Source organism: Haliaeetus albicilla, chromosome 22, assembly GCF_947461875.1.
Source record: "Haliaeetus albicilla chromosome 22, bHalAlb1.1, whole genome shotgun sequence".
Taxonomy (NCBI): Eukaryota; Metazoa; Chordata; class Aves; order Accipitriformes; family Accipitridae; genus Haliaeetus; species Haliaeetus albicilla.
In genome coordinates, this window is record NC_091504.1 from 6643561 (window position 1) to 6665395 (window position 21835).

At 68.9% G+C, this 21835-nt stretch overlaps 1 protein-coding gene across 1 annotated transcript; it reads right to left on the reverse strand.

Moving 5' to 3' along the window:
* Nucleotides 1-873: 873 nt before the first annotated feature.
* PCNX3 (pecanex 3) lies at nucleotides 874-21521 on the reverse strand. Its single transcript, XM_069809468.1, is given in 36 exon segments — nucleotides 874-1139; nucleotides 1373-1618; nucleotides 1752-1924; nucleotides 2530-2804; nucleotides 3917-4147; nucleotides 4940-5087; nucleotides 5667-5770; nucleotides 6152-6319; nucleotides 6321-6383; nucleotides 7195-7448; nucleotides 8272-8487; nucleotides 9007-9065; nucleotides 9442-9571; nucleotides 10171-10279; nucleotides 11030-11207; nucleotides 11810-11954; nucleotides 12055-12205; nucleotides 12306-12398; nucleotides 12795-12903; nucleotides 13242-13351; nucleotides 13960-14051; nucleotides 14151-14261; nucleotides 14364-14544; nucleotides 15317-15349; nucleotides 15438-15591; nucleotides 16614-16750; nucleotides 16904-17012; nucleotides 17937-18033; nucleotides 18107-18276; nucleotides 18365-18470; nucleotides 18965-19486; nucleotides 19580-19675; nucleotides 19775-19814; nucleotides 19925-20030; nucleotides 20338-20543; nucleotides 21252-21521. Coding segments are annotated over 36 exon segments (5433 nt in total). The 5' UTR covers nucleotides 21405-21521; the 3' UTR covers nucleotides 874-981.
* Nucleotides 21522-21835: the final 314 nt, after the last annotated feature.

Here is a 21835-nt window from a genome sequence, read left to right on the forward strand (position 1 = left end):
ACAAGCGGGTTTCACGTGGGGGACACGTTGGTGTGCAAGGACCGTGTGAGGGTGGCCCCGCTGCCTGCGCACAGACCCTCGTGCGAGGCCCTGCGCCAATCACCCACGCAAAGCGCCGTGCGAGCCCCCCCCCCCTCCGTGCAAGTCCCTCCTCGTGCAAGGCCCCCCCGGCCACGCAAAGCCCCCTGAGACTCTTCTATGCACGACCCTCGTGCAACCCCGCCGTGCAAAACCCTCGTGCAAGGCCCCCCCCCCTTTTCACCCTGACGCGCTCCTACCTCCGGCCCCTCGTGTCACCGTTGCGGTGGCGGGGGGGGGCACCCACTGTCCCACGGCAGTCTGCGGGGGGGGGGAACACGGACCCCCACGCGTCCCGGGGGGGGACCCAGGTGTCCGGGGGGGGGACCCAGGCGTGCGGGACCCCCCGCTCGCACCCCGCCGCCGAGGCTGGGAGGGGACCCGAGCGTCCGAGCTCCCCCCCCCGCCCCCGCCCTTCCCCTTCGCTGTCGCTTCCTCCCGCCACAGAGAACCCGGGCGTCCGGGTGGGCCCCCCCCCCCCCCGACACCCCCCCCGCCCCACGACACCCCTACCCGCCCTGGGCAGGGGACCCAGGCGTCCGGGACCCCTGCCCCCCCCTCCCCACAATGCCGGGGGTGTGGGGGGGCCCCGGCATCCGGAGCGGCGGGAAAACGTCAAAACAGACTTTTCGAACCGGTTTTTTGTTTTTGGTTTTTTTTTTTTTTTTTTAATTTTTAGTATCAACCCCAAAACCCAACAAAAACCCCTCGAGAATCGGCAAAAAAAAAAAAAAAAATCCCTCGAAAAAGAGTCCAAGTCCCTGGGGGGGGGGAGGGGGCCCGGGGGGGGCCACAGGCTCCAGTTGGGGGGGGGCCGTCGCTGCCGTCGGCTGCTCTGGGGGGGCCCCGGGGGTCCCTGTGGGTCTCCAGGGGTCTCGGCGGGTGGGGGGGACACCCGGGTCCTTATTGCTGTCCGTGGGGGGGTCGGGACCAGCCCAGAGGTGGGGGCCATGGGGGGGCCACGGGGGTCAGTACTGGTGCTCCAGGAGGGGCTGCGCCGTGGGGCTCTCCTTGTCCTGGGGGGGGTCCGGGGGGAGGCGGGCGCCGGCGTCCGCGGGGGCCTAGGGGGGGGGGGGGAAATGGAGCTTGGCGGGGGGGGCATGGGGACACTGGGCCCCAGCCCCCCCCCCAAAAAGTACAGGGGTCTGAGGTGTTTGGGACCCCCCCCAAGGCACCCAGGACCTCCCCGGGATGCAGCCCCTGCCCCCCCCCATCCAAAGAGACCTGGGGGGGCCCCCAGGAGACCCCCATACCCTGGGCCCCCCCAAAGGACCCAGGCGTGCGGGGGACTCACCTCTCCCACGGTGCCGGTGCTGCCCCCGGGGGTGCTGGGGGTGCCCGGGGGGGGGGTCCCCTTCGTTGCTCCCTCCCTTGCGGCCGCCCAGGCTCCATTTGCCGCAAAGGCCATCGTAGGCGAAGGGAGGGGGGGCTCCGGGGCTGGGCCCTGCTGGCGGGGGGGGTCCTGCGGGGGGGTCCCGCCGACCCTCAGGCCCCCCACGGCCCCCCCAGCCTGGCCCAGGACCCCCACTCTGCTCGGGGCCTGTGGGACACAGGGATGTGCTGGGTGGGGGAGGGGGCAAAGCCACGCAGAGACCCCCCCTGCAACCCAGGGGACCCCCCCATACCCCTGCCAAGACCCAGACACCCCCCCCCCCCCAAGCACTGGCACCCACCTGAGTGAGGCTGGGTGGTGGTGGGGGCGGGCGGCTCGGGGGGGTTTGAAGCCCCCGGGGGGGCCGTGCCGCCCGTGGGGCCGGGGGGGCCGCTCCCCACCGAGCCCCCCCCGCAGTCCGGGTCCTCGATGTTGCCCCCACTGTTGCAGCCGGCGCCGCAGCCCTTCTGCAGCCTGGGGGGGACACACAAGGGGGGGAATGGGGGGAGCGTGGGGGGCAGAGGGGGACCCAGGGGGGGATGTGGGGGTGAAGGGGGTGGTGGGAGGACAGGGGGGACACAGGGGGATGGGGGGGGGAACGGGGGACAATGAGGGATGTAGGGGGACATGGGGGGATGCAGGATGGGGGGAGACATGAAATTGGGGGAGCAATGTTTTTGGGGGGGATGCAGGATCGGGGATGCTTGGGAACCCCTGGGGGCGTCCCCAGGAGGAGGTCACAGCCCCCCCCAGGGAGGTTACAGCCCCCCCCAGCCCTGGGGGCACCCAAGAGGAGATGACGGCCCCCCCCCCTCCAGCGCTGGGGGTCCCTGAGACCACAAGTCCCCCTCCAGCCCTGGGGGTCCCCAAGAGGAGATGACGCCCCCCCCCTCCAGCCCTGGGGGTCCCCAAGAGGAGATGACAGCCCCTCCCCAGCCCTGAGGGTCCCTGGGAGCAGGCAGGGGGTCCCCAGGGAGGCGGGGGGGGGGATGCCGTGGGTGCACGGGGACCAACCAGGGTCCCCGTGCGCACCTTTTTTTTGGGGGACACACACGACGCGTCATTTTGGGGCGACTCACCGGGCCCAGGCGTTGGCCAGCCAGCGGGCGATGGCGGGGGGGCTGAGGGGGCCCCCGACGAGGGTGCGGAGCTGGGGGTGGGCGCCGGCGAAGGAGGTGGTGAGGGGGGAGACGTAGATGGGGTACCCCAGGGGCTGGTCGCACGAGGAGTTGATGATGTTGCGCAGCGACTGCCGGGCGTTCTGGATGCTGCCCCGCTCCGGGTTGCGGTTCCGCAGGAAAACCAGCTCCTGCTGCTGCCCGGCCCACAGCCCCCGCACGCACTCCCGGTTCACCTGGGGGGGGGTGGTGGCACTGGGAGTCACTGGGAGGCACTGGGAAGCACTGGAGGCCACTAGGAGGGCATTAGGAGGTATACTGGGAGGGCACTGGGATGTACTGGGAGGCACTAGGAGGGCACTGGGAGTCACTGGGGGAGACTGGGAGGGCACTGGGAGGCACTGGACGCCCCTAGGAGGGCATTAGGAGATACTGGGAGGCACTAGGAGGGCACTGGAAGGGCACTGGAGACCACTAGGAGGTATTAGGAGGTACTGGGAGGGCACTGGTTTGTACTGGGAGGCACTAGGAGGGCACTGGGAGGGGACTGGGAGTCACTGGGGGGGCACTGGGAAGCACTGGAGGCCCCTAGGAGGGCATTAGGAGGTACTGGGAGGGCACTGGGATGTACTGGGAGGCACTAGGAGGGCACTGGGAGGCACTGGAGGCCACTAGGAGGGCATTAGGAGGTAGTGGGAGGGCGCCGGGATGTACTGAGAGGCACTAGGAGGGCACTGGGAGTCACTAGGAGGCGACTGGGAGGAACTGGGAGGCAACTGGGAGGTACTGGGAGTCCCTGGTGGGGGGCAGTGGGGGGCTCTGGAAGGCACTGGGCGTTCCTGCAAGTCCCTGGTGGGGGGCACTGGGTTGCTGGGGGTCCCTGGGAGTCCTTGGGGGGTACTGGGAGTCCCTGGGAAACCCTGGGGGTCACTGGGGGTCCCTGTGAGACCCTGTGGGTCCCTGGGGTGCACTGGGGGTCCCAGGGGGGTCCCGGTGAGTCTCTGGGGGTCCCCGTGAGTCCCTGGGGGGGCACTGGGAGTCCTTGGGGGTCCCCGTGAGTCCCTGAGGGGCCCTTGGGGGTCCCCGTAGGTCCCTGGGGGGGCACTGGGGGTCCCTGTGAGGGGACTGGGAGTCCCTGGGGGTCACTAGGAGGCACTGGGGGTCCCTGTGAGTCCTTGGGGGGGGGGCACTGGGGGTGCCTGGGAGTCCCTGAGGTGGCCTGGGGGGGTCCCTGTGAGTCCTTGGGGGTCCCTGTGAGTCCTTGGGGAGTCCCTGAGGGGTCCCTGGAGGGGCACTGGGGGGGGTGCCCCATGGTATCCCCGGGGGTCCCCGGTGCCCCCCCCCTCACCTTGATGACGCGGAAGCCGAGGTGGCGGCGGTTGAGCGTCACCACCTTGTACTCGTCGGCGGCCTCGTCGGCCACGCGGCGCAGGGCCAGCAGCGCCGGCGCCTCGGCCAGCACGGCCGCCCGCCACGCCGGGTCCCCCTCGTGCGAGATGACCAGCCGCCCCTCGTGCGACGCCACCGCCTCGTACAGCGCCGCCGCCTCCTCGTACTCCTCCGGCGACGTGAAGTGGTCCTGGGGGGGCGGCAAGGGACCCCGGCCCGTCCCCTCCGTCTCATGGCCCGTCCGTCCCCCGCCAAGGGCGTGGGGGGGAGCGCCGACGTGTGCCCCCCCGCCACGTCCCACCCCTGGCAGAGGGGACGGGGGGTCCCACGTGTGCCCCCCCGCCACGTCCCACCCCTGGCAGAGGGGACGGGGGGTCCCACGTGTGCCCCCCCGCCACGTCCCACCCCTGGCAGAGGGGATGAGGGGTCCCATGTGTGTGTCCCCCCCACGTCCCACCCCTGGCAGAGGGGACGGAGGGGGTCCCACGTGTGTGTCCCCATGTCCTAACCCCGGCAACAGCTCTGTGGGGTCCCCAGCGTGTCCCCCCCAATGTGTCCCCCCTGTGTCCTACCCCTGACAGCAGCTCCAGGGGTCCCTAACGTGTCCCCCCCCATGTCCCAACCCTGGCAGAGGGGACAGGGGAGGTCCCCCATGTGTGTCCCCCCCGTGTCCTACCCCTGGCAGCAGCTCCCAGGGTCCCTGACGTGTCCCCCCTGTGTCCCACCCCTGGCAGAGGGGACAGGGGTCCCCCCCATGTGTCCCCCCTGTGTCCCACCCCCGGCAGCAGCTCCGGGGGGGGTCCCCAATGTGTGTCGTGTCCCCCCCACCCCATCCCTAGCAGTAGCTCCCCCAGGCACATCCCATCCCCAGTGGCGGCTCTTGGGGGTCCCCAATGTGCCCCACCCCACGTCCCACCCCCAGCAGCATCTCTGGGGGGTCATGTCCCCCCCCGCATGTGTCCCCCCCGTGTCCCCCCCCCACCTGGTGCAGCTTGAGGGCCATGCGGACGCCGGGGGCCACCACGCGGTGCAGCAGGTCCATGTCGGCAAAGACCCACTCGTCCCGCGGGGACGTGATGCGGAAATCGCCCTTGAAGAGCGCGTGGAGGCCGTAGAGGAAGGGTTCCAGGCTGGGGGGGGGGCACGGGGGGGTCAGGGGGGGGCCTGCCCCCATGCTGGGGTCCCCCCAGGTGGCTGGGTCCCCTCTGGATGCCCAGGTCCCCCCTGGATGCCTGGGATCCCCCCCCGCCCTCCAAGATATTGGCGTCTCCTCCCAAATGCTGGGGTCACCCCTGAACACCTGAGACAGCCCCCCCCCCCCCGACACACGCATCCCCCCCAACTCCTGGCTCCCCCCCTGGACACATGGGTCCCCCCCTGGATCCCCCCAGATTCCTGTAACACCCCCCTCCCCCCCCAGACATCCAAGTCCCCTGGACCCTTGGGTCCCCCTCCCCAGATGTCAGGGTACCCCAGGTGTGGGGGTGCCCCCCAGATGTCGGGGTTCCCTCCCCCAGATTCCTCAGACCCCCCCCCCCCCCAGACATCCAAGTCCCCCTGGACCCCTGGGTTCCCCCCCACCCCAAATGCCAGGGTCCCTCCCCAGGCATCAGGGTCCCCCTCAGACGCTGGGATACCCCCCGCCCCAAGGTTGCGGTGTGTCCCCCCCTGAGATGTGGGGTGCCCCCCCCCAGATGTGGGGGTCCCACCTGGCAGACATGCTGTGGGAGGCAGTGCCCAGTGCCCGGCGGCCGAGGACGCAGAGCCCGAAGCAGAGGGTGACGAGGGGGGAGTCCCAGTCCTTGTCCACGGGCTGGGGGGGGGACACACACACGGGGGGGGCACAGGGTTAGAGGGGTCGCCCCCCCCACATCCCTGTGTCCCCTCAAGTCTCCATGTGCCCTCAGACCCACGAGTGGGCAGCACAGTCCTGGATCCAGCCCAGGAAGGCTGGTGCCCCCCCCCCAGTCCCCCTGTCCACCCAGTCCCCCCATAGCCTGTCCCCCCCCCAGGCCATGTCGTCCCCCCCGTGCCCCCAGACCCACAGGGTGCTGTCGGGTGGTGCGGTGCTGGATCCAGCCCAGTAAGGCTGGTGTTCCCCCAAGTCCCCCTGTCCCCCCCATACCCTGTCCCACCCCATACCCTGCGCCCCCCCCCCATGCTGTGCGTCCCCCCCCCGTGCCCCCAGACCCACGGGGTGCCGTCGGGCGGCGCAGTGCTGGATCCAGCCCAGGAAGGCCTGCCGGAAGGCGGGCAGGCTGGGCCCCCCCAGGCGGGGGTCGAAGTCCTCGTCGATGTTGGGGCTGAAGGTGGGGTCAGGGTCGGCGTAGCCGGGGGCCGTGACGGGGCGCAGCCCCCTCGCGCACCCCCTCGTGCGACAGCCACTCCTCCAGCTTGGGCGACCGTGTCACGTAGTAGATGATGCTCTGGGGGGGAGGGGGAACAGATGGGGAGGGGGGGGTCAGGGTGGCCCCAGGGTGGCCGGGGGGGGTCCGACCCTCGTGCAAAGCACGATCTGCCCCGTGCCAAGCACCCTGCCCTGGTGCAAGGCTTGTTCTCCTGGTGCCAAGCCCCTTCCCCTCGTGCAAAGCCCCCTCCCGTCACTCAAAACCCCCTCCCCTCGTGCCAAGCCCCCTCCCCTCGTGCCAAGCCCCCTCCCCCCATCCAAACCCCCTTCCCCTTGTTCAAAGCCCCCTCCCCTGGCCCCAAGCCCCCTCCCCTCGTTCAAATCCCCTTTCCCCTTGTGCAAAGCCCCCTCCCCTCATGCCAAGCCCCTTCCCATTGTGCCAAGCCCCCTCCTCTGCCCCAAGCCCACCTCCCCTCATGCCAAGCCCCCTCCCCTCGTGCCAAGCCCCTTCCCATCACACCAAGCCCCCTCCCCTGGTCCCAAGCCCCCCTCCTCTCATGCCAAGCCCCCTTCCTCATGCAAAGCCCCCCTCCCCTCATTCAAATTCCCCTTCCCCTTGCACAAAGCCCCCTCTCCTTGTTCAAAGCCCTCTCCCCTCATGCCAAGCCCCCCTCCCCTTGTTCAAATCCCCTTTCCCCTTGTGCAAAGCCCCCTCCCCTCATGCCAAGCCCCTTCCCGTTGTGCCAAGCCCCCTCCTCTGCCCCAAGCCCACCTTCCCTCATGCCAAGCCACCCTCCCCTCATTCAAATCCCCTTCCCCTTGTTCAAAGCCCCCTCCCCTCACGCCAAGCCCCCTCCCCTCGTCCAAATTCCCCCCTCCCCTGGCACCACCTTGACGTAGTAGGTGAGGAGGACGCGTCGTAGGTCGAAGCCCTGCAGCATGGCCCCCGCATTGTTGTCACTGATGCTGTACCCCTCCAGCACGTAACGGGCGGCAGCCACCTCCCAGGCCAGCCAGCGCTGCCCGAAGGCCGCGTTGAAGCTCAGGGCGTGCGGCGGGTGGCCCGGCTCGCAGCAGCAGCAGCCCTCGTCCTCGTCCACCCCCTCCGTGATGGCCTCCACCTCCCGCTGCTGGCAGTACGTGCCTGCGGGGACGGGGATGTCAGCGGGGATGGGGGGACGCGCCGGTCTCCCCGTCAGCAGGGTTGCAGGGGTCCCAGGCTGTCCCCGATCCCTCAGGAAGGGGACATCAAGTGGGGACGGGGACGTCAGCAGGGACAGGGAGGTCCCTGATCCATCCCTGATCCCCTGGGAAGGGGACATCAAGCAGGGCTGGGGACATCAGCGGGGACAGGAAGGATCTCAAACTGTCCCAAATCTCCCAGGAAGGGGATGTCAGTGGGGATGGGGATGTCAGCGAGGACAGGGAGGTCCCCAATCCATCCCCGATCCCCCAGGAAGGGGACATCAAGTGGGGCTGGGGACATCAGCGAGGGCAGGATCCAATCCTCTGGGAAGGGGACATCAAGCAGGGATGGGGATGTCAGCAGGGACAGGGAGGTCCCCGATCCACCCCCGATCCCCTGGGAAGGGGACATCAAGTGGGGCTGGGGATGTCAGTGGGGACAGGGATGGCCCCAATCTGTTCCCATTCCCCAATGAAGGGGATGTCAGCAAGGACAGGGAGGTCTCCAATCCTTCCCTGATCCCTCAGGAAAGGGACATCAAGCAAGGATGGTCCCAGCCTATCCCCAATCTCCTGTGAAGGGGACGTCAGCGGGGATAGGGACCCCAGCAGGGACAGGGATGGCCTCAACGTCCCTGTAAAGGGGATGCCAGCAGGGACAGGGCTGTCCCCGATTCCCAGTGAAGGGGACTGGGACACCCCAAGCTCCTGCTCGCAAGGCTGGGGGACATCCCCCCAACTTCCATCGCGTCCCCCCACCTCCACCGAGGCGCCCCGCTCACCCCTGAACTCGAGGCCGCGCAGCTGGAAGGTGACGAGCCCGTGTCCCACCTCGACCAGGTGGACGAGGGCATTGAGGGAGTCGGAGGCCAGCACGAAGCAGTCCCCGGCGGCGGCCGGGCCCCAGCGCCCCAGTTCCAGGTCCCCGCTCAGCGCCCGCTGCAGCGCCCGCGTCAGGTGCTCGTAGAAGATGGAGTTGAGGTTGTTGTCATCCGAGCCTGCGCGCCCGCACGTCAGTTGAGGGGGGGGGAATATGTTGGGGGCAAGGGGGGTATGGGGAGGGGTGCTGTGGGGCTGGATGGGGCAGCCCCTGGGCACTGGGACAGCACTGGGGGGGCTATGGGATCTATGGGGTTGGCTGGGGCAGTCCCTGGGTGCTGGGACAGCAGTGGGGGGACTATGGGGTTGATATGTGGGGCTCTGGGGCTGGCTGGGACAGACCCTGGGCAGTGGGAAAGCACTGGGGGGGGGGCTATGGGGTGGATATTGGGGGGCTTTGGGGCTGGCTGGGGCAGCTCCAGAGTGCTGGGACATTGGGGGGGCAGGCAGGGGGGGCTATGGGGCAGGCTTGGGGCTGTAGGGTCCCAGGAGGGAGTCTGGGGCAGGCTATGGGGCAGGCTGGGGGGGGTCCCAGGCACCGCGATGGGGGGGCTGTGAGGGGCTGTGGTGTGGGGCAAGAGCTATGGGGACCCTCCCGTGGGGTGGGCACCGTGGGGGCCGCGCCGTGGGGCACCCACCGGGGTTGCGGTCGAGCTGCGTGGCCAGGCGGGTGTTGGAGTGATCCACCCTCTTGGTGCTGTGGGGCCAGGGGGGACAGTCAGACCCACAGTGCCCCCCAACTTCCCTGCACTCCCCCAGCCCTACAACCCCCCCATAACCCCCCATAGACCCCCATAACACCCCCCTGACCCCTACAACAGCCCCAAGCCCCCCCCCCGATCCCCCCAGACCCCAAGGACCCCCCTAGCCCCCTCCTCAGACCCCCCCCAGACCCCAAGGACCCCTCTAGACCCCTCCCCAGACCCCAAGGACCCCCCTTGCCTCCTCAAGGCCCCACCCCTGCCCCCCCATATCCCCCCCAGCATCCCCCAAGGCCCTTCCCCAGCACAGACGATGAGAAAGGCAGTGCTGCCCCCAGACCACCCCCCCTGACCCCCAGGCCCCCCCCTCACTTGTAGTCACGCTCCCAGAACTTGACAGGGCGGGCGTAGGAGAGGAGGAAGAGGGCACTGCCCAGGAGGGGGGCCAGGGGGGAGGAGAGCAGGGCCCCCAGCACCGCCTGCGCCAGCAGCAGCCCCGAGTCTGCCCCGTCAAGGGTCACCGGCTCACCGAGACCCCCACCCATGGGGGGACCTGACCCCACCAAGAGTCCCTGACCCCACAGAGAGACCCCCCCTGACCCACAGCAAGACCCTGACCCATAGGGAGGACCCAGTTCTGGGGGGCTCCAACCCACAGGGGGACCCTGACCCACAGGGAGAGCCTGGCCCAGGGGGTCCCAACCCACTAGGGGGACCCCAACCAACCCCATGAGAGACCGAGACCCACAGCAAGACTCCAACCCATAAGGAGAATCCAGTTGGGGGGGCCCCCAACCCACAGGGGGGCCCTGACCCCACAGAGGGACCCCCCTGACCCACAGCAAGACCCTGACCCGTAGGGATAACCCAGTTTTGGGGGGCTCCAACCCACGGAAGCACCCCCTGCCCCATACCTAGCCCCTGCCCCCCAGGAAGAGCCCAGCTCTGGGCAAGACTCCAATCCATGAAGAGGACCCTGACCCCATGGTGGGACGCTGACCCCATAGAGAACCCCCAGCCTGCTCCCCACAGCCCGGTGAGAGCCCCCCTGTGCCCCAGGGAGCCCCCAGCCCCCCTGTTTCCCTCTATCCCATAGGATACGGGGCACGGCGAAAGGTTGGGCGAAGGCGTGGAAGGCAGAGCCCCAGGTGATCTGCCACGGGGCGATGTAGGTCAGCACGAAGCGCAGCTTGTACAGCAGGTCCCAGAGCTGGGGGCACACGTCAGCCCTGATGCCGGGGGGGGGGGCCCGTGTACCCCCCTGGACACCTGGGTCCCTCCATGACCCTCCCTGCAGTCCCACATCCCTCCAAACACCTGGGTCCCTGCTGGATGCCAATGCCCCCCCCATCCCTGGATGCCTGGGTCCCCCCATGTCGTCCCCCCCCAATGCTTGAGTCTCCCACACACGCCCATACCCCCCCCCATCCTGGATGCCTGGGTTCCCCCCCCCGAACACCCAGGTCCCCCCCAAATGCCTGTATCACCCTGGATGCCTCTGCCCCCCCCATCCTCGACACCTGGGTCCCCCCCATAGCCCTCCCTCCAGTCCCCCCCCAAATATCACCCCCCAACTCTCCTGGATGCCTGGGTCCCCCCCCAAACACCTAGATCCCCCCCAAATACCTCCTTGCAGTCCCATATATCCCCCAAATGCTGGGATTTCCCTGGATGCCTGTGCCCCCCCCATCCTGGACACCTGGGTCCCCCCATATCCCTCTCTCCAGTCCCATCCACCCCAGATGCCCCAGTCTCCCCCAGACACCCCCCCCCACCATCCTGGATGCATGGGTCCCCCCCAAACACCTAGATCCCCCCCCGCCAAATGCCTCCTTGCAGCCCCACATCCCCCCCAAAGACCTGGCTCGCCCTGGATGCCCATACCCCTCCCCACCCCAAACACCGGGGTCTCCCCCACACCTTGGGGTGTCTGTTGCCCCCACCCCAGACCCCCACTCACCTTGGCGGCGAGGAAGGAGGCGAGGAAGAGGTCGAGGAGCAGCCCCTGGGAGAGGCGGGGGAAGTCACAGCGGAAGAGCAGGAGGGCAAGGGCCAGGGCGGGGGGCAGCTGCGAGGGGCTGCAGAAGGACCCCCGCAGCAGCCGCAGCCCCGCTGCCGTCAGCAGCAGTGCCCGCGCGCTGCGGGGGGGAATGGGGGACATGTCAGTGGGGGGGGGGAACAGACCACCTGGGGAGACCCCAGCAACCCCCAGACCATGCTGGGGGATCCTAGCACCCCCCAGAACCCTGGAAATCACCCCAGGAACACCCAGTACTCCCTAGACTCCCCCCACAGCCACCCTGGGGGACCCCAGCACTCCCCAGACCCCCAGAGACCCCTCCAAGGACACCCAGCACCCCCACAGACCACCTCAGCATCCCAGACCACTCTGGGGGTCCCCAGCACACCCCCAGACCGCTCCAGCACCCCATGGACTCCCCCCTGCCCAGGACAGAGAGGCATGCAGACAGCAAGCCAGCACCCAAGCAGGTGTGGCCTTGCTGGGGGGTGCAAACACGGAGGGTGGGGGGCTGGGGAGGGGTGGAGGGGGTCCTGTGGGGTCCCCAGAGGTGTGTTGGGGGGTCTGGGGGTGCACTGGGGACCCCCAAAACAGGCTGAGCCGCAGCAGGGACCCCAGGGTGGACAGTGCAGGGGGTTCTGCCCAGGGACTGGGGTGCCCGAGGAGGTCCCAGGGAGAAGGGGGGGGGGGGTGTCCCAGGGAGAAGGGGGGGGTCCCTACTGCAGGCAGCCGGTGTCGGGGCGGGCGCTGATGGCCTGCGCCTGGTGGGTGAGGGCGTGCAGCACCACGGCGGGGTGCAGGCAGAGCCGCTCCAGCGCCTGCAGCCCCGCAAACGCCTTCTCGAACCACATCAGCTGCGCTGCGCCTGGGAAAGGGGAGGGAAGGGGGTCAGTGGGGTGGGGGGACGACACCCCCATATCCGTCCCTCCGTCCGTTCCCCCCTCCAAAGGCTGTCCCTCACTTACCGCGGACCTCGAACTGGCTGTACTCACGGGGCCGCAGCACTGGCCCGGCCAGGCAGCCCCAGGGCAGCTGCTTGCGAAGCTGGGGCAGGAGGTAATGGGCTACCAGCCCCAGTAAGGCTACTAGTCCGTGCAGGACGTAGCCCAGCACCGACTGGGAGGAACGGGGAGACACACGGGGCGGGGGTCAGGGCCGCTGGGACCACCCTGTGTCCCCCCACCACTGCGGTGTCTCGCCTGTCCCCTCCACGTACCTTGAGGGCGATGAAGACGGTGCTGGCGCTGATGGCGAAGGTCAGCACGGCCACGGCCGGGCAGACCACCAGGTCCGAGAGCAGGACCTCCCGCTGCGGGGGGGTGTCAGCGGGGAACCCCCGGGGTGTGTGTGTCCCCCACCCCGGGTCCCCAAGGGGGCCACCTGTGTCCCCACGGGGGCCCAGCCCCACCACAGGGGTCCCAACGACCCCTGATGTCCCCAACATCCCACTGTCACCCCCAACACCCCCCCGTGTCCCCAATTCCCCCCCCCAGCATTCTCAACACCCCCCTGGTGTCCCCAGCGTCCCCCCCTGGTGTCCCCCCATCTCCCCCAACATCCCGCCAGCATCCCCAACATCCCCCAAGCACCCACATTGTCCCAGGGGCCCCCTGCGGTGTCCAAAATCCCCCCCTCCATGGCATCTCTGCCTCCCCCCCATCATCCCCGATGTCCCCACATGTGTGTCCCCCCACCCCATCCTCACCAGGGAGGCACGCAGCTGCTCGGGGAGGGGGTCCCGGATTTCGCTGCCCGGCGGCCCCTCGGGACTGCGGCTCTCCAACTCAGGGAACAGCTTGGCCCGGATGAGGGACCTGTGGGGGGGGACCCAGGCATCTGGGACCCCCCCCCACCATGAGAGAAGGGACCCAGGCGTCCAGGACCCCCACACACACCCTGAGAAAGGGGACCCAGGCGCCCAGGACCCATCCCAGCCTCCCCATGGGACCCCCATCCCAAATGACCCACCCAGGTACCCCCCCATGCCCCCACCCCAGGGGACCCAGGCATCTGGGCTCCCTCTGTCCCCCACCTCACCCTGAGACCCCTCAGCCCCTCCCCAGTCCCCCCTGTTCCTCCTGCAGACCCCCCCAGGGACCCTGCTGGTCCCTGTCCCCTCCCCGGACCCCCTGCCACCCCCCCAGACCCTCACCACAGCAGGGCTGGGTCGCTGCTCTGGCGACTGAGGTGGTAGGAGGACGCGACGAGGAGCCCACAGAAGACAGAGAAGAGGAGAGGGACCTGCTGCTCCCCCCACGGTGCCTGTGGTGTTGGGGGGGGCATCAGGGGGGGCCCACGGGCACCCCACCAGCCCCACAGGCAACCATACAACCCCCCTGGGGCCCACAGGAACCCCACAAGCCACCCCAGGGACCCCAAAAGCCTCATAGGCTGGTTGGAGACCCCCCCACCCAGCAGGTTTGAACCCCCCAAGGACAGCATGAGCCTCCCCAGGACCAGTCAGGGCCCCCCCCAGGGGCAGATTCAAACCCCACAGAGACCCCGGGGCACCTCAGGGACCCCCAGACAGATCAGGGACACCCCCCCCGGGACAAGTTGAGACTCCTTGGGGCAAGCCAGGGACCCCCCTGGGGACCCCATGGCAGGTCAAGGACACCCCCCAGGGACCTCTGGGGCAGATCAAGAACCCCTGGGGCAGATTGAGACCCCCCCCCATGTTAGATCAGGGACACCCCCCAGGGCAGATCAAGACCCACTGGGGCAGATCAGGGACCCCCTGGGGCCCTCCAGGATAGATCGAGACCCCCTGGAGGAGATCAGGGCCCCCCCCAGGGACCCAATGGCACATCAAGGACCCCCAGGGCAGGTCAAGGAACCCCTGGGGACCCTCCCAGAGCCCCCCCCCGCACCTGGATGGCCCCCAGGCAGAAGCCGTAGAGCGCAGCAGCGACCAGAAGGCTGCGGGCCAGCCCGTACAGAGCAGCCAGGGGACTGGTGGCGGCTGCGAGGTGGGGAGAAAGAGGTGAGTGAGACCCCCCCCCGCTGAAATGGGGTATGGGGGGGGTCCCCAGACCCTCGGGGGGGGGAGTCCAAACCCTACCAGTGCCACCGAAGACGTGCATGTCGACCTGCTCCAGCAGGTACATCAGGCAGGTGTTGACCTGGGGCAGCAGCCCCAGCAGGAAGACCAGAGGGAAGCAGAGGGTGAACACTACGGGGGGGGGCACCAAAATTACCGGGGGGGGGGGGGTCAGTGAGGCACCCCCACGGTGCCCCCCCCATCCCCAGAGCCCCCCTGGGGTCCATGTCTCACCGGTGGCAACGTCGCGGGCGGCACGGGCAGCAGCGGGGGTGAGGAGGGGAAGGCCGCAGAGCGGAGTGGGGGCTGGGGGGGGTACGGGGGGGGCACGGGCGGCAGCATCCAGCCCCCAGATGAGGGCACAGGCCAGGCAGAAGTAGACGGGGCGGCTGTAGGCGATCAGCCGGTTGTGGCCCTGCAGGGATGGGGGAGAGCATTTGGGGGGGAGCACATGGACCCCCCTCCCCCCAGTGCTGCCCTACGCAGGCAAAGGGACCCCCCCCCTGGGGCCATACAGCATGTTTCGGGATCCCCATGGGCCATATAATGTGCACAAGAACCCCCACTTCAGGGCCCCCAAGACAGCCCACATAGCAACCCCCCTCAAACACCGTACAACGCATATAAGAAGCCAAAATACTTATAGGGCCCCCCCAGCACCATAAAACAGATATAGACCTCCCTAAATAACCTCTATCGCATACACGTACCCCGCCTGAACCACATACCATGTGCAATAAGACCCCCACGTTCATACTGCATGCACATGGACCCCCCCAAACCATATATTGCCTGTAGACACACCCCCCCAGGACCACGCAGCATGTGCAAGGACACCCTTAAAACCGTATAACATACACAGCGCTCCCCCCAGAATATCATATAATGTGTGTAGGGTGCCCCCCAGGCTATACAACAGCTCTAAGGACACACCTAAATTCATGTAACACATATAGGGCCCCCCCAAGACCACACACCACATACAGTGAACGCCTAAAATCACCCAGCCCATATCAGCACACCCCCCTCAAGACCTCATAACACATGTAAATACTCCCCAAAAAACAACACAGCACATATAAGCGCACCCCCTGGGCTGCACAGCAGATGTAGGGCCACCCCCAAAGCGATAGAGCCCCCCTAGACCCACATGGCACCTATAGAACCCCCCCCCTCCGATCACTCACGTGCATGGGGGAGGCGGCGTCTGGCTGCACGCTCTGGAAGAGGAGAGAGGATGTGGTGGGGATGGCGGGGACAGCTTGGGAACCCCTTTAGCACCCCAAGGACACCTTTGCCCCCCCCCACCTTGAGCAGGGAGTACTGGCAGCCAGCAATGACGAGGCAGAACTGGAAGAGGCCGAGGTCGCGGAAAAGCCCCCGCAGCAGCAGCCCGTAGCCCAGGAAGGCCACCAAGGCCACCAAGGCCACCGCCAGCACGTTCTCCGGCACCCGGCGGTTCCTGCGAGGTGACGGATTGCGAGGGGGGACACACACACATATGGGACCACCAGGAGTGGGGGGAGCAGATGGGGGACCCTGGTTGTGCTCAGGGAGGACAGGGGATGGCCCTGCGGGTGGGGAGAGGGTGCTTGGAGACGTCCCTGGAGTCACTGGGGGCATCTTGGGGATGTCTCTGGGGTCACTGGGGGGCTTTGGGACATCCCTGGGGTCATTGGGGGGGTCTTGGGGATGTCTGTGGGGTCACTGGGGGGCTTTGGGATGTCCCTGGGGTCATTGGGGGGGTCTTGGGGATGTCTCTGGGGTCACTGGGGGAGCTTGGAACATCCCTGGGGTCAGAGAGGGGGTCTTGAGCATGTCCCCAAGGTGGGACGGGAGCTTGGGGACGTCCCTGGGGTCACTGGGGGGCTTTGGGATGTCCCTGGAGTCACTGGGGGGATCTTGGGGATGTCACTGGGGTCACTGGGGGGCTTGGGGACGTCTCTGGGGTCATGGGGGAGGGTCTTGGGGATGTCCCTGGGGTCAGGGGTTCTTGGGGACACCCCTGCGGCCAGAGAGGGGGGGTCTTGGGGACATCCGTGGGGTTGCCAGGGGGCTTGGGGACGTCGCTGGGGTCAGAGAGGGGGTGTTGGGGATGTCCCCAGTGTCAGGGGGGTCTTGGGGCCACCCCTGAAGTTGGGGGGGGGTGCTTGGGGACATCGCTGGGGTCAGAGAAGGAGCCTTGGGGATGTCCCCAAGGTGGGACAGGGCTTGGGGACATCCGTGGGGTCATGGGGGGGGGTCTTGGGGACGTCCCTGGGTTGTGGGGGGTCTTGGGGATGGCCCTGGCATCAGGGGGGGGTCTCAGAGATGTCCCCAAGGTGGGGGGCAGAGATGGGGACATCCCTGGTGTCCCCAAAGCCAGGGAAGGTCTCAAGGCTGTTCCCAGGACACTGGAAGATTGGAGGGAGGTCTTGGGGCCACCCCCCAGTATCACAGAGGGCCGGGGGGGGGGGGCGTCCCACACCCCCCGGTGCCACTCACCGGTCGAGCAGGGCCAGCAGGGCCAGGCGGTCGTAGCGCAGGCGCACCCAGCGCCCCGGCAACACCCGGCAGCGGTAGGCACGGCGAGGGGGGGGCCGGGCCCCCGCCGGCTCCCGGGGGGGCTCCAGCAGCTCCAGCTGGGGGGGCAGGGGGTGACACCGGTCCCCTGTCACCCCCCTGGACCTCCCCTGTACCCCTTCACCCCCGCACTGAGCCCTTCCAAGGGGGACAGATGTGGGGTCAGGTATGCATTTCCCCTGTACACCCCCCATGTCGTCCCCCCTCCTCACCTCAGGCGCCTCAAGGGGTCCTCGGCGCAGTGGCAGCCCCCCCGGGGGACGGGAGGGACCCTCAGCCGCCTCCGCTGAGGTGACGCTAGAGGAGGGCGAGTGACGGTCCCTGGGGGGGAGATGGGGTGTGAGGAGGGGGGTGGGAACCCCCAAACCCCCCTGCTATGGGGCTGGGACCCCCCCAAATCCCCTGCTATGGGCCCAGGACACCCTAAATCCCCCCGCTATGGGGACCACACCCCCCAAACCTCCCGCTACAAGGCTGGAAAATTTCAAATCCATCCCTTGGCTATGGAATCAAGACCACGCGAACTTCTCCCTATGGGGCTGTGGCACCCCAAATCTCCCACCTATGGAGCTGGGAACTCCCAAACCCCCCAGGTATGGGACGAGGACACCCCAAATCTCCCACTACAGGGCTGGGACACCCCAAATCCCCCAGACCTGGAACCAGAAATTTCTGAATCTCTGTCTACAGGACCGGGACACCCCAAATGTCTCACCTGCGGAGCTGCAAACCCCAAAACCCCACACCTGTGGGGTCAGGGCACCCCAAATCTCCCACTACAGGGCTGCGCCACCCCAAACCATCCAACTATGGGACTGGAAACCCCTCAAACCCCACAGCCATAGGGCCACGACACCTCAAACCCCCCAGTTACGGTGCCAGGGACACCGCAAATCTCCCACCTGTGGAAGTGGGAACCCCCAAACCCCACACCTATGGCGCCACAGCACCCCAAATCTCCTGCTACAGGGCTGGGACACCCCAAACCATCCAACTATGGGGCTGGAAGCCCCCCAGACCCCACAGCCAGGGGGCCACAACATGTCAAACTCCCCAGTTATGGTGCCAGGGACACCCTAAATTTTCTCTTACGCAGCTGGCACACCCGGAATGTCTCACATACAGAACCAAAAAGTTCTGAATCTTCATCTACAGGAGTGGTGCACCCCAAATTTCCCACCTATGGAGCTGGGACCCCCCAAACTCCCCTGCTAGGGGGCAGGACCCCCCAAATACCCCCCTCACCACACGCTGCCAGCCGGGGGCTCGGTCCCGCTCTGTTGCCCCACAGGGTTCTCGTAGCCGCCACCAGCCGCCCCAAAGGTGTAGGAACGTCGGACGCCTGCGGGGGGCGAGGAAGGTGTAAGGGGGTCCGGGGGTGTTTTTTGGGGGGCCCCGGGGGGGCCCTGTCTCACCGCTCTCGTCGTAGAAGTAGTGGACGGCTCCTTCGGACGTGTCGTCAAAGGCAGCCGCCTCGTGGAGGGCACCGCGGGGCAGCAGCAGGGCCCCCGCCAGTTGCAGGGCTGCCGGCAGCGTCAGCGTCCGTCCTGGGGGGGCCGAGCGGCCCCGGGGGGGCTCGGGCAGCCTGGAGGGAGAAGGGGGGGGCGGGTCAGGAGAGGAAGGAGTAGGTGTGGGAAAGGGGTGGGGGGCAGAGGAAGCAAGGGGGGGCTTACCTGGGGGGGGAGCCCATGGCGGAGGAGGGTGGCGTGGGGTTGGAGCCGGCGTGGTGGCGGCGGCGGGTGGCCTGGCTGGGGGGGGCCCCCCGCTGCCCCCCCAGTGCTGGGGTTGGGAGGGGGAACAGGGGTTGGGGGGGGTGCTCACAAGTCCCCAGGACTCCCCTGGCTATGGGGCTGGGCACCCCAAGTTTGCCCATTATGGGACAGCATTCCCCCCCCCCCCCAAAAAAAAAACGCCCCAGGCAACCCCGTCACAGGGGAGGTCACCCCAACTCTTCCCACTACGGGGCTGCACCACCCCTAGCCTCTCAGGACCCCCCAGTTATGAGCCTGGACCCCCCAAAGTTTCCCACTGTGGACCAAACCCTCTCTCAGGACCCCCCAGTCACAGGGCTGGACCCCCCAAAATTCCCCACTGTGGACCAGGACCCCCCCAGGACTTCCCAGTTATGGGGCTGCGTATCCCCAGTCCTCACACTATAGGGCTGGTGTCCCCCCCCTCACTATAGGGCCAGACCCCCAAATCTTCCCCTAATGGGGCTGAATCCCCCCACCGAGCCCCCCTGCTCTGGGGGCAGCCCCCCCAGCCCCACTCACCTCCTGTGCTGGGGGTCTCCCCTGGTCGGTCGCCCTCTGGGGGGGCCGCCCTGTCCGCCTCCCCCCCACCCCCCTCGGGGGGGGCCTCCAGGTCAGCCTTGGCCAGGGGGGCCAGGTGGGGGCGGCGGGGGGGGCCGGGGGGGCAGCGAAGGGGGGAGTCGGCTGAGAGGCTGGAGCAGGAAGAAGAGGAGGAAGAGGAGGAGGAGGAGGAGGAGGAAGAGGTGGGGGGGCGGCGGCTGGAGGCCAGGCTGAGGCTGGAGCCCCCCGAGGACCCCCCCCGGCCCCCCCCAGCCCTCGGGGGGGGCTCTGCCTCTGAGAGGGGGTCAGTGTCGCTGCCCACCGGGGGGGCCCCGGGGCTGTCCAGGCGGGTGGAAGCTGTGCGCTGGCTGCTGGGGGTCCCACGCCCCGGCCCCCCCCCGCTCAGCCCGCTCTCCGACGAGCCCCCACGCCGGGGGGGGGACGGGGGGGGGCTGCCAGATGGGACCCCATCCTCCGCGCCGGCTGATGAGGGGCTCCCTGCTGCTGTGGGGGAGTGAGGGAGGCAGAGGGTCAGGGGGGACCCCGGTGTCCAGGCTGCCCCCCCCCCCAGCACCCCGTGCACCCCCCCAGACCCACCAGTGGTGGCGGGGGGGCCACGGCACAGGCGGTCACGGTCGGCTGCGGTGACGATGACGTTGTTGCTGCCCTGCTCCCGCACCAGCTGCCGGATGTCTGGGGGGGGGTGGGGGGGGCCGTTAGGGATGGGGGGGACGGGACACGGCGGGGGGGGTGTCTCAGAGCTGGGGGGGTCACGGTGACAGTGCTGCTCACCCCTGGCCGCTCCGGTGTTCTCCAGATGAGGTAACAGCTCCTGGGGGGAGTGGGTCAAATAGGTTACGGGAGGGACACAGGGACCCCCCCCCCCCCCCCCCCAGTGCTAGGGGACGCCCCGTCCCCCCGTGTCCGCCCCCCCCAACTCACCGAGAGCTGGTTGAAGCCGCAGAGCGAGTGCTGGGAGCTGCAGCGCACAGGGGGGGTCGAGCCCGGGCGGCGGAACACCGTCAGCTCCACTCCCTCCCCAGGGGGCCTACGAGGGGCTGTTAGTGATGGGGGGGGGGGGCACAAGGGGACCCCCACTGCACCCACCCCTTCCACCCTGGGGCACCCCCAGGCTCGCAGGGAGCCCCTCCCCAGACCCAGGGCACCCCCAGGACCCTGGAATCCCCTGCCCAGTACCCATGGCCCCCCACATACAACCCCCCCCTTTCACCCCGGGGCACCCCCAGACTCGCAGGGTGCCCCCAGCCCCCCCAAAACCACCAGGGTGCCCCCCAGCCCCTGGGGACCCCCATGCCCCTCACTGTGCCCCACAGCTCCCCCCCGCCCCGACTCACCTCGGGGAGCTCTCCCCTTCCTCAGGCGTGCGGGGGCGCAGTAGGGCGGCCGCCCCCCCCTCGCCCCCCCCCTCGGGGTCCCCCTCGGGCTCAGCCCCCCGGTCGAACATGGCGTGCAGCCGGTAATTCACCGTCTTCACCGCCGCGAAGAAGGCAGCCACCAGCCCGCAGTACAGGGCCCCCACCCCTGGGCTGGGGGGCAGCGCCTGCGGGGGGGGGGGGGGGTGTGGTCAGGTGGCTCCCCCAAGACCCCCAGGATCCCCCCCACCCCGGGCTCCCTCCCATCCCCAAGAGCCCTCCCCAGGCCTCCCAGGACCCCTCCCAGACCCCCTCCAGCCCCCAGGACCCCCCCCAGGACTGCTCCTGACCCCCAGGACCCCCCTCCTACCCCCCCCAGACCCTCTCCCCCATGCCCCCAGGATCCCTCCCGTTCCCCCCAGACGCTCTCCCACCTCCCAGGACCCCTCTTGCCCCCCCCCAAGACCATCTCCCTCCCTCCAGGATCCCTCCAGGACCCCTCCTGTCCCCCCCAGACCCTCTCCCACCTCCCAGAACCCCTCCCACTCCCCAGGACCCCTCCAGCTCCCCCCAAGGCCCCTTCTTTCCCCTCAGATCCTCTCCCACTCTCCTTCAGACCCTCCCCACCCACCCAGAGCCCCTCCCATCCCCCCCCAGGACTCCTCCTGCCCCCCCTAAGGCCCTCTCTCTCCCCCCAGGACCCCTCCCGCTCCCCCCCAGACCCTCTCCCACCTCCCAGGACCCCTCCTGCCCCCCCCAAGGCCCTTTCTTTCTCCTCAGACCCTCTCCCGCCCCCCCCAGACCCTCCCGCTCCCCCCAGGACCCCTCCCGTCCCCCCCTCAGACCCTCTCCCGGCTCCTAAGACCCCCCTGAGCCCCCCCTTCCCTCCGGCTGACCGTGTAGAGGACAAGCGGCAGCCCCAATAGGAAGAGCCAGGCGTAGAGATGGAAGCAGTTAGCGAAGGCGCTCTGGTGGGGGTCCAGGAACCAGCCGCCCGTCAGCGAGGCCCACACGCCCTGCCGCAGCACCTGCAGCGCCTGCGACCCCATCGCCGCCGCCGCCGCCGCCGCCTCCCCCCCGGCCCCGCGGCCATGGGCGGCCCCCGCCGCCCCGCTCCGCCGGCGGCCGCCGCCGCTTCCGGGTCCTCGCCGGAAACGCTCCGCAGCGCTTCCGGGTCGCGCGAGGGGACGCCCCCTCCAACGCATGCGCAGCCAGAGGGAAGGAGGAGGGGGTCGGGCGAGAGACACGCCCCTTCCGCTGGCAGCATGCGTACTAGCGCCGCTGCGCAAAGCGCATGCGCCCAGCGCGACACGCCCCCTTCCACGCCCACAAGCCCAGCGCATGCGCACTAACGGTTGGCCGCGCCTGCCCGTGAACGGAAGCGGGGTGGGGGGGGAATTTACGCATGCGCCCTGAGAGGGGCGCCTGTAGCCAGGAGGTGATTGCCCCGCCCACTCCCGCCGCGCCTGCGCACAACGCG